Below are 23,916 nucleotides of genomic sequence, written 5' to 3' on the forward strand. Positions count from 1 at the left end.
TGTGTCCTGACACCTTTCTATCATAGCTGTGATGCTCTGTGTGTCCTGACTCCTTTCTATTATAGCTGTGATGCTCTGTGTTTCCTGAAACTTTTCTATCATAGCTGTCATGCTCTGTGTGTCCTGACACCTTTCTATCATAGCTGTGATGCTCTGTGTCCTGACTCCATTCTATCATAGCTGTGATGCTCTGTGTTTCCTGAAACCTTTCTATCATAGCTGTGATGCTCTGTGTGTTCTGACACCTTTCAATCATTGCTGGCAGTAACTCAATTTAACAATTGGACATTTAATACTAGTACAACTCTTGGAGTATCAGAGCCTGTATAAAAGCAGAGGCAGATAATGCAGCAGTCATTTTCTGGCTAATCTGGATGGTGAGAGAACGTCACACCTGACAGCATTCACCATAGACATAAAGAGGAGAAAGCCATAAAACACTGCACAACCTGTACAGATAGTGTGTGAGGAACAGAGACGCATCATCTATTACATGGATTTCTTTCTTTTTGGTGGAACCTATTAATCTATTTTAGGCTGTGCTCAGATGCAGCGGTTTTTTCTGCAACCAAAACCTGGTTTCTTGGCAATAAAAATGCTGCGTGTGAACATAGCCTTTGTCTCCCGGTTTGCCGAGTGGGTGGGTTCTTCCCACAGTGATGTCACAAGTGAGTTGTGTGCCTTGAGCCAATCACATGTCTCCCTTATGCCGCTTCCCCTCTGTTCTTACCAAGCAACAAGCTGCAGCTTCACCTCCCTCCTCCCCTCCCAGCACCGGCTCTATGGCTGCAGGCAAGTTCTAGGAGTGAGGAGTTTGTGGAAATTTCAGAGATCCTGCATTTGATAAAAAGTGAATCACAGGGTGTGGGGGACAATGTGGAGAATTGGTGACAATGAGGATGGTGATGGTGTGGAGGACGGTGTGGAGGATGGCGACGATGAGGGGGACGGTCAAGATGTGGAGGATGGTGACGAGGGGGACGGTCACGATGTGGAGGACGGTGACGATGTGGAGGAAGGTGTCGAGGGTGGTGACGGTGTGGAGGATTGGTGATAGGGAGGACGGTGATGGTGAGGACGGTGACGGTGTGAAGGACGGTGAGGAGGACGGTGACGAGGATGACAACGGTGAGGACGGTGACAATGGGGAGGATGGTGACGGTGTGGAGGATAGTGACGGTGAGGAGGACGGTGACGGTGTGGAGGATTGGTGACAGGGAGGACAGTGATAGTGAGGACGTTGACGGTGTGGAGGATGGTGACGGTGAAGAGGATAGTGATGGTGAGGAGGACGGTGACGGTGTGGAGGATGGTGATGATGACAGTGTGGAGGACTGTGAAGGTGAGGAGGTCGCTGCCCCCAATAATATTTATTACACACTGATCAGACCCTCTACAAGAAGGGAGCAGAAGTGAAGGCTCAGATAATGTCAGCTGTGATAAGATTAGATACACCAGCCCAACAGAAAGTATCACAAGAAAAGACCTGGATACAGCAGCATCAAATATTGATTAGATACAAACAGATAGACAGAGACAATATCACACATTTGAGGCTTAGGGTACTGTCACACAGTGCAATTTTGATCGCTACGACGGCACGATTCGTGACGTCGCAGCGATCGTATGATTATCGCTCCAGCGTCGTAGACTGCGGTCACACTTTGCAATCACGGCGCTGGAGCGATGCCGAAGTCCCCGGGTAACCAGGGTAAACATCGGGTAACTAAGCGCAGGGCCGCGCTTAGTAACCCGATGTTTACCCTGGTTACCAGCGTAAACGTAAAAAAAACAAACAGTACATACTCACATTCCGGTGTCTGTCCCCGGCGTCTCAGCTTCTCTGTACTGTGTAAGCGCCATAGCCGGAAAGCAGAGCGGTGACGTCAGACGTCACTGCTGTGCTCGCTTTCCGGCTGGCAGACGCTCACACAGTGGAGAGAAGCTGAGACGCCGGAGGACAGACACCGGAATGTAAGTATGTACTGTTTGTTTTTTTTACGTTTACGCTGGTAACCAGGGTAAACATCGGGTTACTAAGCGCGGCCCTGCGCTTAGTTACCCGATGTTTACCCTGGTTACAAGCGAACACATCGCTGGATCGCTGTCACACACAACGATCCAGCGATGTCAGCGGGTGATCAAGCGACGAAAGAAAGTTCCATACGATCTGCTACGACGTACGATTCTCAGCAGGATCCCTGATCGCTGCTGCGTGTCAGACACTGCGATATCGTAACGATATCGCTAGAACGTCACGAATCGTACCGTCGTAGCGATCAAAGTGTGACTGTGTGACAGTACCCTTAGGGATTAGATCCACGGCTCAGCAGACAGTATCACACAGGAGAGGATTAGATACACAGCTCAGCAGACAGTATCACACAGGAGAGGATTAGATACACAGCTCAGCAGTCGGTATCACACAGGATAGGATTAGATACACAGCTCAGTAGTCAGTATCACACAGGATGGGATTAGATACACGGCTCAGCAGTCAGTATCACACAGGAGAGGATTAGATACACAGCTCAGCAGTCAGTATCACACAGGATAGGATTAGATACACAGCTCAGCAGTATCACACAGGAGAGGATTAGATACACAGCTCAGCAGTCAGTATCACACAGGAGAGGATTAGATACACGGCTCAGCAGACAGTATCACACAGGAGAGGATTAGATACACAGCTCAGTAGTCAGTATCACACAGGATGGGATTAGATACACGGCTCAGCAGTCAGTACCACACAGGATGGGATTAGATACACGGCTCAGCAGTCAGTATCACACAGGATAGGATTAGATACACGGCTCAGCAGTCAGTATCACACAGGAGAGGATTAGATACACGGCTCAGCAGTCAGTATCACACAGGAGAGGATTAGATACACAGCTCAGCAGTCAGTATCACACAGGAGAGGATTAGATACACGGCTCAGCAGTCAGTATCACACAGGAGAGGATTAGATACACGGCTCAGCAGTCAGTATCACACAGGAGAGGATTAGATACACGGCTCAGCAGTCAGTATCACCCGTCTATATGTAATGGTGGAGGTTATGGTTGGTGGCTCCTCCACCCGCTGTGCACTATATGGCGATTATTCCGGTGACTGCGCCCGTCCTGCTCACTGTTTGTCCTCACCGGCAGCAGCAGTCTGTGGCGCTTGGTGATCACCGCTGCTGACAGTCACTGACTTGTGAACTTTTCACCTTCACATTTTATTCTGCGCTTTATATTTAATAGGATATAATGTTACGGGAGCTGGAGACAGCGGCAGAGATCGTCCCGGCTGCAGTGTGAACAGTGACCGCTGCCAATAGTCCTCAGAGTGAGGAGCAGCCCAGGAAGCTACAGGGCCACCCTCGCTGTGCCAGCCATCCGCCATTACTGCAGTAGAGGATGAGGGCGATAATGGCCACCACGGGGATGATGAGGATGGTGGTGGTAACAGTGATGACGATGCTGATGATATTGGGAGTGGTGAGGAGGATGATGATGATGATGATGATGTGCATATTGCCTCTTCAGAGAGGGAGAGGACTAAACTCCGTAGCGCCACCTGCTGGAAGCAGCGATCCTACAAGTCACCATCGACCCTTTAACGAGCCTTGCAATGTGACTTTGAATAAATGCCAAACAGAACCTCCGATTGCAGAGTTGGTGTCGCCCCTCATCAGTGCAGAGCGCGAGATCTGATTTGGGTGGGTGAGCGGCTCCGGACTGAAGGATAGTGATGATGATAAAAGTGATGAAGATGCTGATGATATTGGGAGAGGTGATGAGGATGATGGTGGTTGTGATGATGGTGGTAGTAGTGATCTGGGGACTGATTTCATGTGATGCACCTCCTCCTCCTCCATCATGTCACTCTTCTGTTTCTCCTTCCTGCCCCGTCCCATCATCACTGCACACAGCGCTGATCACCTCCTCCGTCGCCCCCTAGCTCCATGCACTGCAGGCCTCCGAGTTCTGTTCATCCTGAGCCTCCTGGTGCACGAGTCACATGCTAGAACCACAGACACGGTGCATGAAGGTATATGGAGCATCAGTGTGACACCCAATGGGTACATGATGGCGGCCATTAGTGGTCACCCAGTACCACCCACATTGGAGGAGGGGAGGGGTCCAGTAAGAATGAGATCCACAGGGATCTGCTCTGATCATGTGTCCAGCTGTCATCTGTCTGTAATGGATCCAGTATTAGAAAAAAATCCAAATCCGCTGCAAATGGCGCAAACAATGAGGGAAGTGAGAGAGAAACCAACGCTCCTGGTCTGGGAGGATCCGGCCTCTGCTCACATGTCCTGTAATCACCCGTTAGAACGGATCCAGCAGCAATCAGGGACACAAAATGTGCTTGGCTAAAAAAAAAAAAAAAAATTCAAAAGGATCCTTATTTTATTAACGATGATGTCTACATAATCAGATCCATTTTTTAACACCGCGCCGCCCGGAATACTGATAAAGATGGATCCGGTACACACGGAACATAAATGGATACAAACGGGAACCGGGGGATCTGGGGAAACAGATCCATTAATCGGCCGGCGTCTTCTACCACTAGAGACTGATCCTGGAAGCAAAAAACGAAAACGGATCCATCTTTATTAGTGTTCCGGGCGGCGCGGTGTTAAAAAGTGGATCCGCTGATGTAGTCATCAGTGTTAATAAAATAAGGATCTTTTTTAGGGGACGGGACAAAGAAGACGAGCGGACGGCGGTAATCATATATATATAGTAATGGAAGAAAGCTCCTGCGCTGGAGGGATCCCTGATCCCACATCGGGCTCACACGGGCAGTAATCAGAGCGGATCCAGCAGCAAACTGCGGACTGATGAGTGGGACAGACAAAACCTTTATGTCCGGGAAAAAAAATACCTGATTTCAGCTGGATCCGTTTTTTCTTCCAGGATCAGTTTCCAATGGAAGAAAAATGGACGGTGATTACCGGATCCGTCATCTTCAATGTAAAAAAATGGATCTGGCTGTAATTAGTTTTTTTAAAAAAATGGACCAAAAAGTTTTCTCTGCACAACATCATCCCTGGATCCATTGTCCCCGGATGATTACTGAATGTGCGAACGAGGCCGGAGGTCAGACTGGGGATCCTGGGGATCTCGTGATCTGCTCTGTACTGGGATCCAGTATCAAAAAAAAAAACAAAAATAAATAGAGCAATGTGAAAACCAAGGATCCGCTTGTGAAGGATCCAGATGAGTTTTCTTCTTTGATACTTTGTTGTGAGATCCTGGACACAATGTATCCACCTGTAGCAGATCCGTCTTCATGTGTTCTGTTCTAATAACTGATCCGTCTTGATTATGTTCTGATATAATAATGGATCCGTCTTTATTAGTTCTGATATAATAATGGATCCGTTTCTGTAGATGTCATAAAAGCCGGCAGACGGGATGTGATGCGTTACCGCCGCGGAATGTCTCTGTCTCCTCACCGTACCGTGTCCTGACCGCTCTGTCTCTGTCTCCGCAGGTTCCGGCAGCGGCCACCGGGGGGCGCCTGACTCCAGCACACCCGGCAGGACGCGTTCCTGACGCCTCGCAGCGCCGCTCCACCTGTTATGTCCCAGATCTGGCCCCTGCCCGACAATTACCTGCGATTCCGCCGGAGCCGAGACCTAGGATGAGGCGCCCCGCGGCCCCCCGAGCCCTCCTGGCCGCGGCCCCCCGAGCCCTCCTGCCCGCGGCCCCCCGAGCCCTCCTGGCCGCGGCCCCCCGAGCCCTCCTGCCCGCGGCCCCCCGAGCCCTCCTGCCCGCCGCACTGCCGCTGCTGCTCCTGCTCTGCCCGGCCGCCGGCAGCCCGGACCTGGGGCTCGGCGCCTGCACCACCCGGGTGCAGGGGGAATTCTACGGCCACTTCTCGTCCCTGTCGCTCTTCCCGCTGAACGAGTCGCTGTGCGCCTGGATCGTGCAGAACCCGGACCCGCGGCGGTACACGCTGTACGTCAAGGTGTCCAAGCCGCCGGGCATCTGCGCGCAGCAGCGGATCCGCACCGCGCAGTTCGACTCGTTCCTGGCGTCCACGCGGACCTACCTGGGGCTGGAGAGCTTCGACGACGTCCTGCAACTGTGCGACAGCTCCGTGCGATTCTCCTTCCTGCAGTCCAACAAGCAGTTCCTGCAGATGCGCCAGAGCCCGCCCCCCGAGGAAGACCGGCGGGGGAAGGAAGACCCGCGAGCAAAGGGGAAGGAAGACCCGCGGCCAAAGGGGAAGGACGCCCGGCAGCAGGACACCGACTTCTCCCTGGAGTACCTGGTCCTGGGGAACCGGAGCCCCCGGAAAGCCGCGTGTCAGATGCTCTGCAAGTGGCTGCACACCTGTCTGACCAGCAGCAGCAGCCTCCACCCGTGCGGAATCATGCAGACCCCCTGCTCCTGCCACGACGGCGACGTCCAGAGCGCCACAGACCCCCCGGGGACCCCCAGGAAGACGGGCGACTGCCTGAAGGACGGGGGGCAGCTGGAGAACTGCGGGAGCGGAGCCCGGGACAGCGGCCACGTCCACGGTAAGAGACACCGAGCCGAGTGTGACGTATAGGGACGGAGCAGAGCCGAGTGTGACGTATAGGGACGGAGCAGAGCCGAGTGTGACATATAGGGACGGAGCAGAGCCGAGTGTGACATATAGGGACGGAGCAGAGCCGAGTGTGACATATAGGGACGGAGCAGAGCCGAGTGTGACGTATAGGGATGGAGCAGAGCCGAGTGTGACGTATAGGGATGGAGCAGAGCCGAGTGTGAGGTATAGGGATGGAGCAGAGCGAGTGTGAGGTATAGGGATGGAGCAGAGCGAGTGTGAGGTATAGGGATGGAGCAGAGCCGAGTGTGACGTATAGGGATGGAGCAGAGCCGAGTGTGAGGTATAGGGACGGAGCAGAGCCGAGTGTGAGGTATAGGGACGGAGCAGAGCCGAGTGTGAGGTATAGGGACGGAGCAGAGCCGAGTGTGAGGTATAGGGACGGAGCAGAGCTGAGTGTGACGTATAGGGACGGAGCAGAGCCGAGTGTGACGTATAGGGACGGAGCAGAGCCGAGTGTGAGGTATAGGGACGGAGCAGAGCCGAGTGTGACGTATAGGGATGGAGCAGAGCCGAGTGTGACGTATAGGGATGGTGCAGAGCCGAGTGTGACGTATAGGGACGGAGCAGAGCCGAGTGTGAGGTATAGGGACGGAGCAGAGCCGAGTGTGAGGTATAGGGATGGAGCAGAGCCGAGTGTGACGTATAGGGATGGTGCAGAGCCGAGTGTGACATATAGGGATGGAGCAGAGCCGAGTGTGACATATAGGGATGGAGCAGAGCCGAGTGTGAGGTATAGGGACGGAGCAGAGCCGAGTGTGACATATAGGGATGGAGCAGAGCCGAGTGTGACATATAGGGACGGAGCAGAGCCGAGTGTGACATATACGGATGGAGCAGAGCCGAGTGTGACATATAGGGATGGAGCAGAGCCGAGTGTGACATATACGGATGGAGCAGAGCCGAGTGTGAGGTATAGGGATGGAGCAGAGCTGAGTGTGACATATAGGGACGGAGCAGAGCCGAGTGTGACATATAGGGACGGAGCAGAGCCGAGTGTGACATATAGGGACGGAGCAGAGCCGAGTGTGACGTATAGGGATGGAGCAGAGCCGAGTGTGACGTATAGGGATGGAGCAGAGCGAGTGTGAGGTATAGGGATGGAGCAGAGCGAGTGTGAGGTATAGGGATGGAGCAGAGCCGAGTGTGACGTATAGGGATGGAGCAGAGCCGAGTGTGAGGTATAGGGACGGAGCAGAGCCGAGTGTGAGGTATAGGGACGGAGCAGAGCCGAGTGTGAGGTATAGGGACGGAGCAGAGCCGAGTGTGACGTATAGGGACGGAGCAGAGCTGAGTGTGACGTATAGGGACGGAGCAGAGCCGAGTGTGACGTATAGGGACGGAGCAGAGCCGAGTGTGAGGTATAGGGACGGAGCAGAGCCGAGTGTGACGTATAGGGATGGAGCAGAGCCGAGTGTGACGTATAGGGATGGTGCAGAGCCGAGTGTGACGTATAGGGACGGAGCAGAGCCGAGTGTGAGGTATAGGGACGGAGCAGAGCCGAGTGTGAGGTATAGGGATGGAGCAGAGCCGAGTGTGACGTATAGGGATGGTGCAGAGCCGAGTGTGACATATAGGGATGGAGCAGAGCCGAGTGTGACATATAGGGATGGAGCAGAGCCGAGTGTGAGGTATAGGGACGGAGCAGAGCCGAGTGTGACATATAGGGATGGAGCAGAGCCGAGTGTGACATATAGGGACGGAGCAGAGCCGAGTGTGACATATACGGATGGAGCAGAGCCGAGTGTGACATATAGGGATGGAGCAGAGCCGAGTGTGACATATACGGATGGAGCAGAGCCGAGTGTGAGGTATAGGGATGGAGCAGAGCTGAGTGTGACATATAGGGACGGAGCAGAGCCGAGTGTGAGGTATAGGGATGGAGCAGAGCCGAGTGTGAGGTATAGGGATGGAGCAGAGCCGAGTGTGACATATAGGGATGGAGCAGAGCCGAGTGTGAGGTATAGGGATGGAGCAGAGCCGAGTGTGAGGTATAGGGATGGAGCAGAGCCGAGTGTGACATATAGGGACGGAGCAGAGCCGAGTGTGACGTATAGGGATGGAGCAGAGCCGAGTGTGTTATCAGTGCAGGGTCAGATGGAGCAGAGCTTGTCATATTATATATAGATGTACTGGAGCTTGTGTGACAGATGGAGCAGAGCCGAGTGTGTTGTATAGGGATGCAGCAGGGCTGAGCTTGTCATCAGTGCAGGGTCAGATGGAGCGAAGCTTGTCATGTTATATACAGATGTAGCAGTGCTGAGGTTGTCATCCGGGACAGAGCAGGATGATGTCACAATGTGCTGTCTGTAGTAACACATGCAGGTGGAGCAGAGCTGAGTTTGTCATCAGGCACAATTTGTAGAATTATGTTATCTGTAGTCTTGTGTATGAATGTAGCAGTGCTGAGTTTGTCATTGGGCAGAATGTGAAGCAATATTGCAATGTGCTATCCGTGGGGCTTACATATGGATGTTGCAGAGCTCAACTTGTCATTTGGCACGGTGCATGGTCGTATGTAGCAGAGCTGAGCTTGTCCTCCAGCACGGTGCAGGGTGTAGTCAGGATGTTTACTATTACATATGGATGTAGCTGTGCTGAGCTTGTCACCGGCATCATGTAAAGTGATGTGTATTGTCTGTAGTGTTACACATGGATGTAGCAGAGCTGAGCTTCTCTTCAGGCACAGTGAAGGGCCTGATGACAAGCTCAGCTCTGCTACAACTCTGTGTAATACTACACTGAGCTTGTCATCCGGCACCATGTGAAGAAGTCCGTGTTATCTGCGGTTTTACATGTGAATGTAGCAGAGCTGAGCTTGTTATTCGGCACATTGTAATTTGAAGATGTAATGTGCTATCTGACTGTCTGTACTGTTACATCCTGATGGAGCAGAGCTGAGTTTGTAATTTGTCACAATGTGCAGCAATATTGCAATGTGTCATCTGTGCTTTACATACCAATGTAGCAGAGCTGTGTTTGTCCTTTGGCACAATGCATTTGGTATCATAGTGTTCTATGTCAAGAATTACAGCGAGATGTAGCAGAGCTGAGCTTCCATTTTGCACAATGTGTGTGGGTTTACCTTGCTTTCACGTATGAATGTAGCAGAGCCGGGATTGTTGTGGAGCGATAGTACAATGTATTCGCTCTCCTGCCTCATATGAGTGTAGTAGATTTTGGTTTGTCATTTGGCACAATGCATAGTGGTGCCACAGCACGCTCTCCAGTGATGCAAACCAATGTAGCAGAGATGAGTTTGTCAGTTGGCACAATGTTAGCACTTTACATGTGTGAATGGTACAGAGCTGAGTATGTCATTTGGCTTAATGTACTGTCTCTAGTATTACATTCATATGTAGTGTTAGAGCTGAGTTTGTCATCAGGCACAATGCATGCCGATATCACAGTGTGGTGTTACTAGTAATGAATGCAGATGTAGCAGTGCTGACTGACAGGTGACACAATGTAGCAATGTGCTATCTGCAGTTTAGCATACAAATGAAGCAGAGCTGAGTGTAACAATATTACAAAGTCTTCTCTGTGGTGTTACATATCAATGTGCAGGGTGATAGCACAATCACAGCAGCAGTGAGGAGTTTGTCATTTGGAACAGTTTGTAGCACCACTACCACAAATATCAGATTTCGCATAATGGATGATGACTCCACAATGTGCCACCTCCAGCATCACATACCGATGTAGCGGAGCTGAGTTTGTCATTTTGCACAATATGTAGCAATATTACAATGCGTTATGAATATAGCAGAGCTGAGTTTGTCATTTTGTGCAATGTGTGGCAATATTACAATGTGTTATCTATAGTTTTATATGAATGTAGCAGAGCTGGATTTGTCGCTTGGCGCAATGCATGGAGATGTCCCAATACCATGCACTGTCCCAAGTATTGCACGCAGATGTAGCAGAGCCATGTAACACTTATGGCGTCATCATCAATGTGCTGTACGGCCTCCATAGGAAGAAAGAGAGCAGAGCTGAGTTTGTTACTTTGTATAACGCGCACATCTCTGCACATCGGAGCTGAGTTTATCTGACACTTTTGTTGTTCACATTTAGTTTTTTCCTTTGATCCAACCCATAGTGGTATCACAACATGTAACTGTGGATGTAGCAGAGCTGAGTGTGTGACGCCGTGTACAGGGACCTCACTGTGTGCTTAGTGACCCATGTAAATTAAGCCGTGCTGTCTATCTGTAGTGTTACATGGGACTGCAGGTCACATCTACTACATTATCTGTACTCAGAGAGTTATCACTGTGGTATCTGTGGTGTTACATAGGACTGCAGGTGACATCTACATTATCTGTACTCGGAGAGTGATCACTGTGTTATCTGTGGTGTTACATAGGACTGCAGGTGACATCTACTACATTATCTGGACTCCGAGAGTTATCACTGTGTTATCTGTGGTGTTACATAGGACTGCAGGTGACATCTACTACATTATCTGTACTCAGAGAGTTATCACTGTGTTATATGTGGTGTTACATAGGACTGCGGGTGACATCTACTACATTATCTGTACTCAGAGTTATCACTGTGTTCTCTGTGGTGTTACATAGGACTGCAGGTGACATCTACTACATTATCTGTGCTCAAAGAGTTATCAGTGTTATCTGTGGTGTTACATAGGACTGCAGGTGACATCTACTACATTATCTGTACTCAGAGAGTTATCACTGTGTTATCTGTGGTGATACATAGGACTGCAGGTGACATCTACTACATTATCTGTTCTCAGAGAGATATCACTGTGCTATCTGTGGTGTTACATAGGACTGCAGGTGACATCTACTACATTATCTGTACTCAGAGAGTGATCACTGTGTTATCTGTGGTGATACATAGGACTGCAGGTGACATCTACTATATTATCTGTTCTCAGAGAGATATCACTGTGCTATCTGTGGTGTTACATAGGACTGCAGGTGACATCTACTACATTATCTTTACTCAGAGAGTTATCACTGTGTGATCTGTGCTGTTACATAGGACTGCACACATAGCCCATGATCTATAATTCCCCATTGGATTGATAGTCTATGTATGACATGTTGTGCTGTGATCTCGTCTCGGTGATGGGGGTCTCAGTGATTGGGGTCTCGGCGATGGGGGTGTCTGGCGTCTTGGTGATGATGTTTCACTGATGGCATCTCGGTGATGGGGTTCTTGGCGTTTTGGATCTCGGTGATGGGGGTCTCAATGATGGCGTCTTGTTAATGTCATTTCGGTGATGGCGTCTTGGTGATGACTTCTCATTGATGGTGTTTCGGTAATGGCATCTCGGCGATGGCGTCTTAGTGATGACTTCTCAGTGACGGTATCTTGTTGATGGTGTCTCGTGATGGCGTTTCGGCAATGGGGTTCTTGGCGATGGGGGTCTCGGTGATGGGGGTCTCAATGATGGCTTCTTGGTGATGTAATTTCGGTGATGAGGGTTTTGGTGATGGTGTCTGGTCTCGGTGATGGTGTCTCAGTGATGGTGTCTCGTGATGGCGTTTCGGCAATGGGTTTCTTGGCGATGGGGGTCTCGGTGATGGGGTCTCAATGATGGCTTCTTGTTGATGTCATCTCGGTAATGGTGTCTCCGTGATAGCGTCTTAGTGATGACTTCTCGGTGATGGTGTCCCAGCGATGGGGATCTCGGTGATGGGGTTTTTGGCGGTGGTGTCTCCCTGCTGCAGATCGCGGCTCCTGAAGACATGCTAGTCATTGATTCCATCCAGTGACTGACGCGGCTCCTCTTCTCCTGACTGCCGTGTAAGACAAATCCTTAGAAGAGCTGAATAAACTTTTCGACTTCAGTTTCTTAAACCTTAAATTATTGGCAAACATTGGGGGATGAACTTCACGGTTCGGCTTTACTTTCTCTTGACCGAGTGCTGAAAAAGAAAAAAAATCCAAGTTATCCAAAAGTCTCATTACTAGTCTACAGAACAAGAGATGAGCGGCGCCATTACCAGGACGTAGCTGCCGTTGTGATGACACGTCACTTTCCCATTGTCATTTACTAAAGAATGGGGGGAAAAAATCCACGTAGGGTGAGAAGAAGACAATGCCATCTTGGTTACTTTTGGTTTTCATTTTCCCGCTGTTGACTGCGCCGGTTGTGACCCCGTAATCCGGAGCTTTGTTGTTTTTCTGTCCTGGGCCATGACTGTGCTTCGGGTCTTGTGTGACAATTTGACCCTTTTAATGATTATATTTTAGGTAAATACATTTTTTGTTTTTATTGCATTTTTTTTTACATAAAATAGTAATTCTGGCCTGAGTTGTTTTTCTCTTTACGCCATTTACTGTACCAGATAATTAAGTTTGTATTTTCATAGATCGGACATTTACGGAATCAGTGATACAAATGTTTATTTATTTTTTAACTTATTGTTTTTTTAATTGTTTGCTATTTTTCTAGACCCCCAAACCAGTAAACGCTTGTTCTTCTGCGATTTTATAGTTCTTCGGACTGGTTGGCTTCTCCGGGGCAGGAGATGCTTTATGTCACTGCTCTCCACCCAATGTCGTTTACATCTCAGAACTGCCCGGTTCTGGCTCAGGTTCTTGTCGGGGAGAGGGATGAGTTATGGGGGATTGTTTTGGGGGCTCCAGACTTAAATTGATGACAATGTCCTCCCTTCCTGTCTTCCACCGTCTTGACCAAACTTGTTGTAGAATCTCGCTGATCTCCGGCTCGAACTTCAAAAACAGCAGAAACTTAGGAACCAAATCCAAGTTCTTCACTGTAACTTTTCGTATCTGGTCTCGGAACCACTCCTGGTTGACAACTTATTGAGACTGTGAACATTTCGGTCGTATGCTGGAAATTTAACAGAATTGCGTCACTTTCTTTTGCTAATTGTTACATGTCGTCATATTGTGTGGTTTTGAGTTATGGAGGAGAAGGGCATGGACAGAAGACCCCACCGGTGCCTTATAGACAGGCTGATCTCTGGGATGTGCCCCAGTAGTGCGGGATTCTGCTGCCTGAGGAGAGGATCAGAGCATTGACCTGTCTGTCTCACAGAAGCTTTATTGGCAGGACTAAAGACTCATTAGTTTTGCCAAAGCACATGGACTACAAGAGGGACTGTAGGGATGATGGATGGGGGCTATAGAGGTCCATGGCATATCATAGTTTTTTCTTTTTTCACATACTGCGCTGCTCTCTCCCCCGCGCTCACATACTGCGCTGCTCTCTCCCCCGCGCTCACATACTGCGCTGCTCTCTCCCCCGCGCTCACATACTGTGCTGCTCTCTCCTCGCTCACATACTGTGCTGCTCTCTCTCCTCGCTCACATACTGCTCTGTTCTCTCCCCCGCGCTCACATACTGCACTGCTCTCTCCTCGCTCACATACTGCACTGCTCTCTCTCCTCGCTCACATACTGCACTGCTCTCTCCTCGCTCACATACTGCGCTGCTCTCTCCTCGCTCACATACTGCGCTGCTCTCTCCTCGCTCACATACTGCACTGCTCTCTCTCCTCGCTCACATACTGCACTGCTCTCTCCTCGCTCACATACTGCGCTGCTCTCTCCCCCGCGCTCACATACTGCACTGCTCTCTCCTCGCTCACATACTGCACTGCTCTCTCCTCGCTCACATACTGCGCTGCTCTCTCCTCGCTCACATACTGCGCTGCTCTCTCCTCGCTCACATACTGCGCTGCTCTCTCCTCGCTCACATACTGCACTGCTCTCTCTCCTCGCTCACATACTGCACTGCTCTCTCTCCTCGCTCACATACTGCACTGCTCTCTCCTCGCTCACATACTGCGCTGCTCTCTCCCCCGCGCTCACATACTGCGCTGCTCTCTCCCCCGCGCTCACATACTGCACTGCTCTCTCCTCGCTCACATACTGCACTGCTCTCTCCTCGCTCACATACTGCGCTGCTCTCTCCTCGCTCACATACTGCGCTGCTCTCTCCTCGCTCACATACTGCGCTGCTCTCTCCTCGCTCACATACTGCACTGCTCTCTCTCCTCGCTCACATACTGCGCTGCTCCCTCTCCTCGCTCACATACTGCACTGCTCTCTCTCCTCGCTCACATACTGCACTGCTCTCTCCTCGCTCACATACTGCGCTGCTCTCTCCCCCGCGCTCACATACTGCACTGCTCTCTCCTCGCTCACATACTGCACTGCTCTCTCTCCTCGCTCACATACTGCACTGCTCTCTCTCCTCGCTCACATACTGCACTGCTCTCTCCTCGCTCACATACTGCGCTGCTCTCTCCCCCGCGCTCACATACTGCACTGCTCTCTCTCCTCGCTCACATACTGCGCTGCTCTCTCCTCGCTCACATACTGCACTGCCCTCTCCTCGCTCACATACTGCGCTGCTCTCTCTCCTCGCTCACATACTGCACTGCTCTCTCTCCTCGCTCACATACTGCACTGCTCTCTCTCCTCGCTCACATACTGCGCTGCTCTCTCCTCGCTCACATACTGCACTGCTCTCTCCTCGCTCACATACTGCGCTGCTCTCTCCTCGCTCACATACTGCACTGCTCTCTCTCCTCGCTCACATACTGCACTGCTCTCTCTCCTCGCTCATATACTGCGCTGCTCTCTCCTCGCTCATATACTGCGCTGCTCTCTCCTCGCTCACATACTGCACTGCTCTCTCCTCGCTCACATACTGCGCTGCTCTCTCCTCGCTCACATACTGCGCTGCTCTCTCCTCGCTCACATACTGCACTGTTCTCTCTCCTCGCTCACATACTGCACTGCTCTCTCTCCTCGCTCACATACTGCGCTGCTCTCTCCTCGCTCACATACTGCGCTGCTCTCTCCTCGCTCACATACTACGCTGCTCTCTCCTCGCTCACATACTGCGCTGCTCTCTCCTCGCTCACATACTGCGCTGCTCTCGCCTCGCTCACATACTGCGCTGCTCTCGCCTCGCTCACATACTGCGCTGCTCTCTCCTCGCTCACATACTGCGCTGCTCTCTCCTCGCTCACATACTGCGCTGCTCTCTCCTCGCTCACATACTGCGCTGCTCTCTCCTCGCTCACATACTGCGCTGCTCTCTCCTCGCTCACATACTGCGCTGCTCTCTCCTCGCTCACATACTGCGCTGCTCTCTCCTCGCTCACATACTGCGCTGCTCTCTCCTCGCTCACATACTGCGCTGCTCTCTCCTCGCTCACATACTGCGCTGCTCTCTCTACTCGCTCACATACTGCGCTGCTCTCTCCTCGCTCACATACTGCGCTGCTCTCTCCCCGTGCTCACATACTGCTCTGCTCTCTCTCCTCGCTCACATACTGCTCTGCTCTCTCTCCTCGCTCACATACTGCTCTGCTCTCTCTCCTCGCTCACATACTGCACTGCTCTCTCTACTCGCTCACATACTGCACTGCTCTCTCTCCTCGCTCACATACTGCACTGCTCTCTCTACTCGCTCACATACTGCTCTGCTCTCTCTCCTCGCTCACATACTGCTCTGCTCTCCTCGCTCACATACTGCGCTGCTCTCTCTCCTCGCTCACATACTGCGCTGCTCTCTCTCCTCGCTCACATACTGCGCTGCTCTCTCTCCTCGCTCACATACTGCGCTGCTCTCTCTCCTCGCTCACATACTGCGCTGCTCTCTCTCCTCGCTCACATACTGTGCTGCTCTCTCCCCCGCGATCACATACTGCGCTGCTCTCTCCTCGCTCACATACTGCTCTGTTCTCTCTCCTCGCTCACATACTGCTCTGTTCTCTCTCCTCGCTCACATACTGCGCTGCTCTCTCCCCCGCGCTCACATACTGCGCTGCTCTCTCTCCCGCGCTCACATACTGCGCTGCTCTCCCCCGCGCTCACATACTGTGCTGCTTTCTCCCCCATACTCACATACTGCGCTGCTCTCTCCTCGCTCACATACTGCGCTGCTCTCTCCTCGTGCTCACATACTGCACTGCTCTCTCTACTCGCTCACATACTGCACTGCTCTCTCCTCGCTCATATACTGCGCTGCTCTCCCCCACACTCACATACTGCGCTGCTCTCTCCCCGTGCTCACATACTGCGCTGCTGTCTTCCCTGCGCTCTTTTCTCTCTTCTTCTGTATATTTTCTCTTCCTCCTTCATGGAGTTGAAATTCGGGAAGAGATCGGAGAGTCTCCCTAAGTGAGTGTCCCTCACTGCTGAGTATTTGGTGCAGTGTAGCAGGAGGTGGGTTTCATCCTCCTGGGCCTCCAGATCGTAGTGTGGGCACAGTCTATCCTCCCTGGTCTTGTAGCTCTGTCTATGTGGGACGGACTCAATGGCCAGATTGTGGGCACTGAGTCTATACTGGCTCAGGATCTGGCGGTCTCTGGGGTTTCTCCAGATATGGAACCAGTCTATAGTATATCTGTAGACTCTGGTACATGGTCAGTTTCTGTGAGATGATTATATCGTTCCTCCGGTACATGGCCAGTCTCTGTGAGGTTATGATATCTTTCCGCCGGTACATGGTCTGTCTCTGTGAGATGATTGTATCGTTCCTCCGGTACATGGTCAGTCTCTGTGAGGTGATGATATCGTTCCTCCGGTACATGGTCAGTCTCTGTCAGGTGATGATTTGGTTCCTCCGGTACATGGCCAGTCTCTGTGAGGTGATGATATCTTTCCGCCAGTACATGGTCAGTCTCTGTGAGATGATTGTATCGTTCCTCCGGTACATGGTCAGTTTCTGTGAGATGATTGTATCGTTCCTCCGGTACATGGCCAGTTTCTGTGAGATGATTGTATCGTTCCTCCGGTACATAGTCAGTTTCTGTGAGGTGATGATTTGGTTCCTCCGGTACATGGTCAGTTTCTGTGAGATGATTGTATCGTTCCTCCGGTACATAGTCAGTTTCTGTGAGGTGATGATTTGGTTCCTCCGGTACATGGCCAGTCTCTGTGAGGTGATGATATCGTTCCTCCGGTACATGGTCAGTTTATGTGAGGTGATGATATGGTACCTCCGGTACATGGTCAGTCTCTTTGTGAGGTGATGATTTGGTACCTCCGGTACATGGTCAGTCTCTGTGAAGTGATGATATTGTTCCTCCGGTACATGGTCAGTCTCTGTGAGGTGATGATATGGTACCTCCGGTACATGGTCAGTCTCTTTGTGAGGTGATGATTTGGTACCTCCGGTACATGGTCAGTCTCTGTGAAGTGATGATATTGTTCCTCCGGTACATGGTCAGTCTCTGTGAGGTGATGATTTGGTTCCTCCGGTACATGGTCAGTCTCTGTGAGGTGATGATATGGTTCCTCTGGTACATGGTCAGTCTCTTTGAGGTGATGATATGGTTCCTCTGGTACATGGTCAGTCTCTGTGAGGTGATGATTTGGTTCCTCCGGTACATGGTCAGTCTCTTTGAGGTGATGATATGGTTCCTCTGGTACATGGTCAGTCTCTGTGAGGTGATGATTTGGTTCCTCCGGTACATGGTCAGTCTCTGTGAGGTGATGATTTGGTTCCTCCGGTACATGGTCAGTCTCTGTGAGGTGATGATATGGTTCCTCTGGTACATGGTCAGTCTCTTTGAGGTGATGATATGGTTCCTCTGGTACATGGTCAGTCTCTGTGAGGTGATGATTTGGTTCCTCCGGTACATGGTCAGTCTCTTTGAGGTGATGATATGGTTCCTCCGGTACATGGTCAGTCTCTGTGAGGTGATGATTTGGTTCCTCCGGTACATGGTCAGTCTCTGTGAGGTGATGATTTGGTTCCTCTGGTACATGGTCAGTCTCTGTCAGGTGATGATTTGGTTCCTCCGGTACATGGCCAGTCTCTGTGAGGTGATGATATCTTTCCGCCAGTACATGGTCAGTCTCTGTGAGATGATTGTATCGTTCCTCCGGTACATGGTCAGTTTCTGTGAGATGATTGTATCGTTCCTCCGGTACATGGCCAGTCTCTGTGAGGTGATGATATGGTACGTCCGGTACATGGTCAGTCTCTTTGTGAGGTGATGATTTGGTACCTCCGGTACATGGTCAGTCTCTGTGAAGTGATGATATTGTTCCTCCGGTACATGGTCAGTCTCTGTGAGGTGATGATTTGGTTCCTCCGGTACATGGTCAGTCTCTGTGAGGTGATGATATGGTTCCTCTGGTACATGGTCAGTCTCTGTGAGGTGATGATTTGGTTCCTCCGGTACATGGTCAGTCTCTGTGAGGTGATGATTTGGTTCCTCCGGTACATGGTCAGTCTCTGTGAGGTGATGATATCGTTCCTCCGGTACATGGTCAGTCTCTGTGAGGTGATGATTTGGTTCCTCCGGTACATGGTCAGTCTCTGTGAGGTGATGATATCGTTCCTCCAGTACATGGTCAGTCTCTGTGAGGTGATGATATCGTTCCTCCGGTACATGGTCAGTCTCTGTGAGGTGATGATATCGTTCCTCCGGTACATGGTCAGTCTCTGTGAGGTGATGATTTGGTTCCTCCGGTACATGGTCAGTCTCTGTGAGGTGATGATTTGGTTCCTCCGGTACATGGTCAGTCTCTTTGAGGTGATGATATGGTTCCTCTGGTACATAGTCAGTTTCTGTGAGGTGATGATTTGGTTCCTCCGGTACATGGTCAGTTTCTGTGAGATGATTATATCGTTCCTCCGGTACATGGCCAGTCTCTGTGAGGTGATGATATCGTTCCTCCGGTACATGGTCAGTTTATGTGAGGTGATGATATGGTACCTCCGGTACATGGTCAGTCTCTTTGTGAGGTGATGATTTGGTACCTCCGGTACATGGTCAGTCTCTGTGAAGTGATGATATTGTTCCTCCGGTACATGGTCAGTCTCTGTGAGGTGATGATTTGGTTCCTCCGGTACATGGTCAGTCTCTGTGAGGTGATGATATGGTTCCTCTGGTACATGGTCAGTCTCTTTGAGGTGATGATATGGTTCCTCTGGTACATGGTCAGTCTCTGTGAGGTGATGATTTGGTTCCTCCGGTACATGGTCAGTCTCTGTGAGGTGATGATTTGGTTCCTCCGGTACATGGTCAGTCTCTGTGAGGTGATGATATGGTTCCTCTGGTACATGGTCAGTCTCTTTGAGGTGATGATATGGTTCCTCTGGTACATGGTCAGTCTCTGTGAGGTGATGATTTGGTTCCTCCGGTACATGGTCAGTCTCTTTGAGGTGATGATATGGTTCCTCCGGTACATGGTCAGTCTCTGTGAGGTGATGATTTGGTTCCTCCGGTACATGGTCAGTCTCTGTGAGGTGATGATTTGGTTCCTCTGGTACATGGTCAGTCTCTGTGAGTTGATGATATGGTTCCTCTGGTACATAGTCAGTTTCTGTGAGGTGATGATATTGTTCCTCTGGTACATAGTCAATCTCTATGGGGTGAAGATATGGTTCCCCCAGTCACTGACACCTCTCCTGGTCCTCGTCCTCCATCTCCCCGATTCTGGCCTTTGTCAGGCTGCAGTGATTGGGGTTTCGGTTCCTTGTTATTATTAATATTCTTGCCTGAGTTTCTTACACAAATCCTTATTTTTTTATGATGCAGGAATCTGGATTTGATGTTTTTGCCTTTAATTTCCTGTTGCTCCCTGATAATCCTGGTAATCGGCGGTGCCTGGGAAAACATATTGGAAAGCCATGGGCGGCAGCATTGGCTGTCACTTTGCATCTCGCATCTGCAGGTGCCGTCCGCCGCCCCGGGCTGGAGATTTCAGCTGGGATGTGATAAACATCAGCCCTCGGCCGCCGCGTCTCGCTCACACTCTCCGGATACATCCTCCTTTTCCAGGGAGTCGGGTTGTGACACTACAGACATTGCCAAAGCTATCAATTTAATTAGAAATCGCCATCGCGCAGCCGTCTTGTAGGCCGGAGGATTTGCGCTCTCTGACTAATCCGCTGCCCTGGTTCAGCCCTGAGTCTTCTGGAAGGGGCAAGTTCTGAATCTCTGCCATGTTGTACACTGATATCTTATACTACCCCTTCCGTATTTACTGAGCAGAAATATACAACACCTGCTATAGGGGTCCGTGACCGCCAATCACGGGTCCTGAGGAGCTTGGGATGGCCTGGCGCCCATATAACAGTATCTTAGACATTATACTTTGGTACTTTATGCGCAGAGCTGTTTATTTTATTGATATGTATGGTACTGTTACTTTATTATTTTTGAAGTGTAGGGTGGTGGCAAAGACAGTATGGTGGTGATATTTAGGACAACCTATGGCACTTTTACTTAGACATCATAGTGTATGGTGAGAGCAATGACAGAAGGCACCACATAAGTCTCTATCCAGTCCCTCCGCCCATTGCCTCCACCCATTGCCTCATCCAGTGTGAGTCCAGTCCAGATTGTGCACCAGACCAGTCACAGCCCTAGTCTCTGCCCCTGCAGATGTTGTCAGCCATGGCTGACTTGATGTACTACATTTTTTACATTCTCATCACAATATGATATTTGGCTCCAGGTTTAGGAAACAGGGCTCCACCACAACAAGGTGACACAAGAGCCTCCAATCCGGAGTCCGTCTTAATGTCCTACTGGACAACGGTACCAAAATGTCAGGGATACTCCCCCCAATAAACGTAAGACTTCCTTTGGTTTTAGGTGCCACTAAAGCCTCCCAGAAAACAGAACTTCTGGATGGTTTCTTGTGCTTGACACCCAAGTGCGTCATTGAAGTTGAAGAATGTGGTGTGTACTTTGCTTAGGGTCCTCCACTAACCTTTATCCAGATGGGCCATAAAGATAGCCCCCTTGAGGTCATTTTGGCCCACAGATGGTGAAGCCCCATTTCTCATGTTTTTCCATGAGGACCCTTGGCTCAGAACCACGAGAACACCAACAAACAATAAAGGTGTCGTAAGAATAAAGTTCTCCTTTAGTTTGAGATTTGAGAAAGGTTCTGTCCTGGGTTGCAGGTGGGTGCTTCTTGGTGAGTTGAATTAGAAATGTACAAGGTGCCCACTTTTGATTTTTGCAGTTTGCCCTTTGTACGATTCCGACATAACCTCATTCCTGGCCTTAAGAGATGTAATGTTCCCCTGTGAAGAACCTCAACATCTGGAGGTAATCTTCGGGATGCTCTCACATTTAGTTCTTGAATTCTCTGTCCTCCTCTAATGTGAGAAAGAAAATGCTGTTTTAGCAACAGGATGTCAATCATACGTCTCACTTGGCTTGGAGGCAAATCTAAAGATGCTCCTTGCATAAAATGATGAAGTCAGTGTGGTTGGGGGCAAAGCAGAAGATGCAAGGTCACCGTCGGCACAGGAACGGCGGTCATTAGGAACCAAGAAAAGCGAGATCATTAAATAATTAGATGCAACCAGCAAAAAATGGCGATTATGTCTCCATGTGGAAATAAATCATGAGTTATGGTATCGATACATGGAGTGAAAAATCAGGAGATCATTTCTGGTCAAAGGGGCTACAAGAAAATCTAAAGTGGCGTTCATGGCATATAATTGTGATCGCGGGGAAACCGGATGTCAAGTGTTCAATTTCACTGCAGGTGAGATGGGGCATTGCACATTTTAGTCCATGGGCAGTCCTCCTGAGATAGAAAGAGAGGTAATTTGTAGGTGGAAGTCCTTGGTGGTGAAATTTGCAGATAAAAGTCATGGAAAAATAAGTTTTCTAAACCTTTGAATTTTGGTGACGATGGAGCAACGTTATTAGATAAATAGAACATAAAATGAGGCGATAACACGACAGAGCAAATATGAGGTCGTATTCCTTGGTGCAGTTGTACACATGTTCATTCGTGTATCTAACCGTAAACCAGCGACGTGGAATCTGTAATGGCCGCCCGAGACTTCACATCCTGGGAAGCTACAGAGAAACTCCACAACGAGACATGAGTTACTGTCACCTGTTTTAGCTTCTATTATCTGCATATTCTGTGGAAAGGGAGGAATTTGAGTATTATTATATTTTACAGTGGGTTTTAAATGAGCGCGTATATCTAGAAGTTGTTTTTTATGGTGGTTTGTTTATATCTGAAATACTTTATGACCTACTTAACTAACAGAAGGGAAAAGCAAACGATTCTGTCTTCCATGGAAGACACTTAAATAGCAGCTACTGTCAGAGACAATTTATCCTTCCGGATCCACTCTCAGAGGAAGAAGTATAGAAGTTATATTCTTATACACCACGTTCCAAATTATTTATTCTAAATGGTCGGTGACAGTCAGTCTAATAAAAGTCATCACCCGTTAGATTATACATTGAATTTTATTGGAGAAACCTCCCAATGATAACAGTATAATCTCCAAAATGAATAAAACCTCACAATGCACTGTTCCAAATTATTAGGCACAGTAGAATTTTCTAAACATTTGATGTAAAGAACTGAAAATGCTCATTTGTGGAATTTGCAGCATTAGGAGGTCACATTCACTGAACAAAAAAGCTATTTAACTCCAAAACCTCCTAACAGGCTAAGTTACATGTAACATAGGACACTTCTGTGATATCACCTTCACAATTCTTGCATCCATTGAACTTGTGAGTTTATGGAGAGTTTCTGCTTGTATTTCTTTGCATGAAGTCAGAATCGCCTCCCAGAGCTGCTGTTTGGATGTGAACTGCCTCCCACCCTCATAGATCTTTTGCTTGATAATCCTCCAAAGGTTCTCTATAGGGTTGAGGTCAGGGGAAGATGGTGGCCACACCATGAGTTTATCTCCTTTTATGCCCATAGCAGCCAATGACTCAGAGGGATTCTTTGCAGCATGAGATGGTGCATTGTCAGCATGAAGATGATTTTGCTCCGGAAGGCACGTTTCTGCTTTTTATACCATGGAAGAAAGTTGTCAGTCAGAAACTCTATATTCTTTGCAGATGTCATTTTCACACCTTCAGGAACCTTAAAGGGCCCTACCAGCTGTTTCTCCATGATTCTGGCCCAAAACATGACTCCTCCACCTCCTAGCTGACGTCGCAGCCTTGTTGGGACATGGTGGCCATCCACCAACCATCCACTACTCCATCCATCTGGACCATCCAGGGTTGCTTGACACTCATCAGTAAACAAGACTGTTTGGAAATTAGTCTTCATGTATTTCTGGGCCCACTGCAACCATTTCTGCTTGTGAACACTGCTTAGGGTTGGCCAAATAGTAGGTTTATGCACCACAGCTAGCCTTTGAAGGAGCCTACACCTTGAGGTTCGAGGGACACCAGAGGCATCAGCAGCTTCAGATAACTGTTTGCTGCTTTGTAATAGTATTTTGGCAGCTGTTCTCTTAATCCGATGAACTTGTCTGGCAGAAACCTTCCTCATTATGCCTTTATCTGCATGAACTCTGTCTGTGCTCTGTTTCAGTCACAAATCTCT

General features: G+C 49.7%; 1 protein-coding gene across 9 annotated transcripts in view; it reads left to right on the top strand.

The window, feature by feature from the left end:
• The first annotated feature begins 5,497 nt into the window (after nucleotides 1-5,497).
• The window catches only part of ADGRB1 (adhesion G protein-coupled receptor B1), a 478,004-nt gene continuing 459,585 nt past the window's right edge, over nucleotides 5,498-23,916 (top strand). For 8 of the 9 annotated variants that reach the window (XM_077271330.1, XM_077271332.1, XM_077271333.1 and 5 more), the window contains exon 1: nucleotides 5,503-6,529. In XM_077271330.1, coding sequence (XP_077127445.1) covers nucleotides 5,647-6,529 — 883 coding nt within the window. In that variant the 5' untranslated portion in view covers nucleotides 5,503-5,646. Of the gene's footprint in view, nucleotides 6,530-23,916 lie in introns of all 9 variants that reach the window. The other variant, XM_077271339.1, reaches the window with a different exon arrangement.

This window comes from Ranitomeya variabilis, chromosome 6, assembly GCF_051348905.1.
Source record: "Ranitomeya variabilis isolate aRanVar5 chromosome 6, aRanVar5.hap1, whole genome shotgun sequence".
Lineage (NCBI taxonomy): Eukaryota > Metazoa > Chordata > Amphibia > Anura > Dendrobatidae > Ranitomeya > Ranitomeya variabilis.